The sequence below is a fragment of the Aegilops tauschii genome, chromosome 2, assembly GCF_002575655.3.
Source record: "Aegilops tauschii subsp. strangulata cultivar AL8/78 chromosome 2, Aet v6.0, whole genome shotgun sequence".
NCBI lineage: Eukaryota > Viridiplantae > Streptophyta > Magnoliopsida > Poales > Poaceae > Aegilops > Aegilops tauschii.
In genome coordinates, this window is record NC_053036.3 from 472,176,936 (window position 1) to 472,182,403 (window position 5,468).

The window sequence follows — 5,468 nt, forward strand, 5'->3', positions numbered from 1 at the left end:
AAGCAACAATCTTATTCTAAAATGATGAAAATGATAAACCGGCTTCCTTGTTTCAAAAATATTTTGTTCCATTTGTTTTGTAGTTTCGCTCTCGCTCCAAAAATGAAAACATCGCCTTCCCACATTGCCACACTAGAAAAAGAATGATGCTTCAGTTTTAGGTTCTATAGAACCAATTCTTCCATGATATCCCATGTCATATCATTAGCAAGTTCGTGCATTTTAAAAAATCTCATGAATTTAAAAAAATCGTAATTTAAAAAATTGCTTGTGTATTTAGGAAACGATCATGACTTACAAAAAGTTTTTTTAAAAGATTTATTTTAGAAACTAGTCACAAACTAAAAACAATCATATAATTTAAAACCCTTATCAAATTTTAAAGAATGTTCATGTATTTAAAAATGTGCATATTTCGTGCACATTTTTTTAAATCACACATTTTTTTGAAAAATATTCAATTTAAGAAAATGTGCACACAGGTTTAGAAAAGATAAAACTTTTCTTAAGAAAACTGCATTTTTTAAAATATATACTACGTGATTTCGCAGGGAAAAACAAAAATAGGGATGAAAACTAGAAAAACGAAAGAAAAGAGAATATTTTTTTAGAAGAAAAGAGATAAACCCGCACGGAAACCCGGAACGCTCCCGAGACGAACAACATAGACACCGAACTGGGCCGCCCGACCACGCCCGCCTGTGCGATTCATCGACTATAAGACGCAATGAACGTCGTATACGGCCACTCTCGCACCCCGCCTCAACTGGAAGGTTCTCTGATTCTCTCTACCGGAAGCACCATATCCCTCTCGTCGGCAGCGGCGCGGCGGCGAGACAGCCCGAGGGCGCCAGGCGGAGCCATTGGACCCGGCTTCATCCACCGGAGGTGAGCACGATTAGAATCCCACTAATTTGCTCCCTTCCCTTGACTCCTGCCAGAAGCCCAGAACCCACCGAACCCTAGGGTTTTGGGGGAGCTTTGCCGGCCTGTTTCGGTTCTGGTCTCGGCGACCGGCTTCGCTATTAAGGTCGTTTTTTCAGCCTTTCTTGTTAGTAGTATTTCGCAATGCCCACAGAGGATTTTGGTTTGATTGGTGGGAAGAATGGCCGACCTGGAACTGCCCCAAATCTATGTTGGGTGGAAATCCACGATTCTGGTTCGATTTACCTTTTCTTGATGTGTGATCTGTTTGGGAGTTTGCGACTGCAGGATTATCAGCCTAGGTGTGATGGCTTTGGTGCATTGTATCTGTGATTCTGGGGACGTTGTCACAATACTAGATGTGTTTTTATCCCGGCAGGATTAAAGAACAAACGCCGTTTGGTTCCCATATTATGAGGGCATGTACAATTTGAGGTGCTTAGACGCGAGTGCTTAAAGGGACAGAACATACTACATCATGAAGCATCTGTGCAAAGTTTACCTACTCGAATGCAAACTCTCTCTTTGTTGGTACTTAGATGATTTAGCATATACAAATTCGTCCTAATTAAATACATGAGTACCTCTTAAGCATTGGTTCTGACCAGGCACCCATGCTTCAAAATAACTAAATAAGCACCAGCGCCATCCTAAGTGGCAAGAAAAAAACTGGTTTATAATTTAACAAACACCTATCCAAGCACTTGCAATGTCAATGCTCTTATGGGCATCCGTACGTTTCTTTAGACGTTGGTAGAAATTATGAAGTTACTATGTGGATTCCTCTACCCTTATATGTACTATGATCCAAAATAGGGCTTCCTGAATCAAAATACCTTGCCAAAGGAGAACAGATTATCACTTCTTAAACCAAAACACCCTGCATTAGCAGTATTGTCAAATGCTGTAGATGGTGAGAGATTTACAGAGATACCACCCAATGCTTGACAGAGGTCATGTTAGAGAGTTGTTGCCCATTCAGAGCCTTCTGGATATTAGTCACGGGTGGGTGTGTATTGGGGGGTATTTGTTTTGGCTTTTGTTAGTTGGCACAGGGGATTCAAGCAAGGACTGGGTTGAGTTTGGGATATGTGATAGCCCTCTACAGTCCATGTATATGTCGCCACTACTAGTCAATATACTATGTCTTGTGTCTGTCATTGTCATATCCACGAACTTTTCTGAGAGATACGTGTAACTTTATTCAAACACCACAACCATATTGATGAACTTGAATGTGTGTTAAAAAGGAGTTGGCTGAAAGAGTGTTTCTGGACACATTTCTTAATTGTAGCCACTAGTTCTGTGAGAGATACTACATAAATGTAAAATGTACTCCCTCCGTAAAGAAATATAAAAGCATTCTAAATGCTCTTATATTTCTTTACAGAGGGAGTAATAGGTAAGGAACAATGAAATGATTATTCTCAGTCAAATCCTAAAACTAAGTTCTTTAATTTAGGAGTTGCTTGCACTACTAGCAATTTTGAGATCCCTATAGAGGGACTGATGAACAGCTGAATACATATAGACATCTATGTACACACCTTAATGTACATTAGGCAATCATATTTGTTGATAAAAAAATGCATTTATAGAAGCTTTTGTCTGTTTTATGTGCAATCTGTGGAGGCACCTATATGAGTGTGTCTGTCTACTAGCACTATACATGAATTATGGTTTGCCTGTTAAAGTTGACTAGAGCTATATGCGACTTTTTATGGCTTGCCTGTTAAATTAGATGGGGAAACTGAACCCAGTTAGTTCTCAGCACATTTCTGAAGGCTTTAATTTTCAACAGCATGGTAGGCTAATTTTATGTTCTGTGTGGTTGTAGCCTACCTGCATTTAACTTGCCATGGCTAACATTATGTAATTTAAAGCAGATGGAAGCAAATCAGCCACAAGGATTTGGAGTTGAACAGAAGTCAGGACCAGAGCAAACAGATGAGATGCTAGGATCACAGGTTAACCAAAAGTTAACGCAAATGTGCCTAGACGACGATGTTGTGGAAGCTGGCATTGTTCAAGGAAAGCAAGATGATCCAGAGGCAAGATTGGAGGTTCATCAGAAGTTTGCTGAAATGTGCCTAGACACTGCTGTGGGAACTGATGTTAACCAAGAAAAGCAATCTGATCAAGAGGCAAGATCGGAGGCTGATCAAAAGCCTGCAGAAACTATCAGGCAGTGCACAGTTGTGGAAGCCAATGTTAAGCCAGAAGAGCAGCAGGCTGCTGCTAATCCAGGTGTCATTTACCGCTGCAAAAAGTGTCGGAGGATGGTAGCAACACAAGAGTACGTCGTCACGCACGAGGTAGGCCTAGGAGAGGCAGGCTTCTTAAAGCGCAGAAACGATGCGGATGAGAAGAAGCCTGAATGCAGTGCCTGCATCTTCGTGGAGCCCATGAAGTGGATGCAGGCTGGTGAGTTCCTCAACTTTAGCTCCGTTTGCTTGTTTCTTAACTCCTTTCTCGGTTCAGCGTATTTTGTTTGTTTTTTGATGCAAAAACCTGATGTGTTGGTCTATCCCGTGACGGTTGCAGTGGAAGAGGGGTACGTTTCGAACAAGCTGTGGTGCATGGGATGCCAGACCCGGCTGGGATCGTTCGACTGGGCAGGCATGCAGTGCTGCTGCGGAGCGTGGGTGATCCCGGCTTTCCAGCTGCTCAAAAGCAGGATCGACGAGTCTCACATGTGATTTTACTCGGCCAAGTGGCCTTACCATTGCTTGGCGAGTTAGTGGTTAGCGGTGATACTGCAGCAGCATGTGTAGGAACTAGGAACTGATACTATCAGATTTGTTTCTCTGTATAAAGTGCGCTTATCTTGTCCACCACATCAGCTTTGTCCAGCGTCTGTTTTGATTAACGGCTCTTAACCAGTACGTACTTCCTTCGTCTCAAAAAAAGAAGACCTATAAATTTATAAATTTTCTCTTGAGTCAAATGGTGTAATGTTTGACCAATTTTGTTGAAAATTTATCGACAACTATGGTACTACCAACCTAGTATCATGAAATAAACAACTTATTGCCGGATTAGAGCCTCTAGCAGGGCACTAGACATGGCCCACGTATAGTTTTCTCGGTCGACGCGCCAAATATTTCACCCGGAGCCCCTCACACAAGTGTACCGAAAAAGGGTTTCCCCCGCTTTGTATTCCAAAGCAAACCACCCTTGTGCACATCGCAATGCTGGGGCGAGCAGCACATCAAGCCCGAAAGAAAACGAAGAAGAAACAAATGCCAACAGCGGCAACTCGACAAAGCGCGGAAGACCCGCGACCGCTGGGCCCTCCGGAAACACACCACCACACGCTGCTGCCCGGACGAGTCCTAGGGTTTCCCCCAGTACGCGGAGGGAGGTGGGGGATGGTTACTACCGACACCCTCCAAGAAGGAATAGTGGCACCCGCCGGTGTCACCGCATCAGAGCCGGGCGAACCGGCAAGGATTTCTCCCAGACACGAAACCCCACCGCCCAACCAGAACCGACCAGCCAAACCACCGTCCAACACCATGCGCCATCACGATTGCGCCGCCACCCACGCCGTTTCACTGCGAACACCAACACGAGGCCAAGAAGACCGGAGAGAAGAGCCGAGCAACGGGAGCAGCAGCACAAGGCCGAGCGGGAGGGAACCACCTCCACCGCCGTCGTGCCAGAGGCCCACGCCTCCGGCACCGTCGCGATAGCCGTCCGGACACAGCAGCGGGGCATACCAGGCCACCCCTACCCCGGCCAAGCCCGAAACGGGCCCGCTAAGCCCCGCCGGCCACGGTGCTGCAGGCTGGCGACGGCGCCGCCAGCGCGCCGCTCCCCCGCCTCCCGGGAGTCACGGTGCAGACCCGCCCCGCCCCGCCGCCGACCCGCCCAAGCCCAGATGGGGCCCTTCGGGCCCAGATCTGGGTCGAGCGCCGCCGCCAGGCCATGCCACTGTGCCACCCCGCCGCCAACGACGGAGCCGCCGCCCAGCCGCCCACCCAAGTCGCGTCGGGGAACCCCGCCGCTAGCCAGACCGCCGCCGCCTAGGAGCACCCCCCCGGGTAAATGACCGACCCTTGAGGCGCGAGTAGACTTATCATATAGAAAGGAAAGAGATAAGCAGAGGGAGGATGGTTTGATGATAGCAAGATCTCCATCTCATTTGTCACTCCCCCGGTGCAGCTCCGCCCCGCGCCGGAGAGCCATCGAGATGGGAAGGTCAGGGGGCCGCCGCCACCAGCGTCCCCGGGGCCAGGCCGGCCGCGGGCGCCAGCGACGACGGCGGGGAGGAAGGGGAGAGAGGGGGGAGGTGGAGGTCGCCGCGGCCGGTCGCCCGCGTGGGCGACGCGGTCGCGAGAGGAGAGGGGAAAAGAAAGTGTGTCTTTTAGGCTCTGATCACGCGTGTCCTTACACAAGTGTATATGTGGCCTCTTTCTTTATTTGGTTAGAGTATCTCGAGCTGATCCCTTAAAAAACTATAAAATTTTGTTTTTAAGGAGTTATATTAAATCAGATCTAGCCGAACCCTTATCCGGTTTATAACACATAAAATATTGTAA

At 47.3% G+C, this 5,468-nt stretch overlaps 1 protein-coding gene across 2 annotated transcripts; it reads left to right on the forward strand.

Moving 5' to 3' along the window:
- Window positions 1–692: 692 nt before the first annotated feature.
- LOC109782669 (probable inactive dual specificity protein phosphatase-like At4g18593) lies at window positions 693–3,871 on the forward strand. Of its 2 annotated transcripts, none has more exons than XM_020341291.4 (3): window positions 693–888; window positions 2,811–3,348; window positions 3,469–3,871. In XM_020341291.4, exons 2-3 carry the CDS (start codon window positions 2,811–2,813, stop codon window positions 3,621–3,623), a joined length of 693 nt encoding a protein of 230 aa, XP_020196880.1. In that variant the 5' UTR covers window positions 693–888; the 3' UTR covers window positions 3,624–3,871. The 2 variants fall into 2 exon arrangements, with proteins under 2 accessions (XP_020196880.1, XP_020196881.1); XM_020341292.3 differs by having other exon boundaries at window positions 743–888; window positions 2,808–3,348.
- The last annotated feature ends 1,597 nt before the right edge of the window (window positions 3,872–5,468 follow it).

Coding starts and splice junctions, on each gene's coding strand:
- LOC109782669 (XM_020341291.4), top strand. CDS start 2,811: ATGGAAGCAAATCAGCCACAAGGATTTGGAGTTGAACAGAAGTCAGGA. Junction 3,349..3,468: donor CATGAAGTGGATGCAGGCTG/GTGAGTTCCTCA, acceptor TGACGGTTGCAG/TGGAAGAGGGGTACGTTTCG.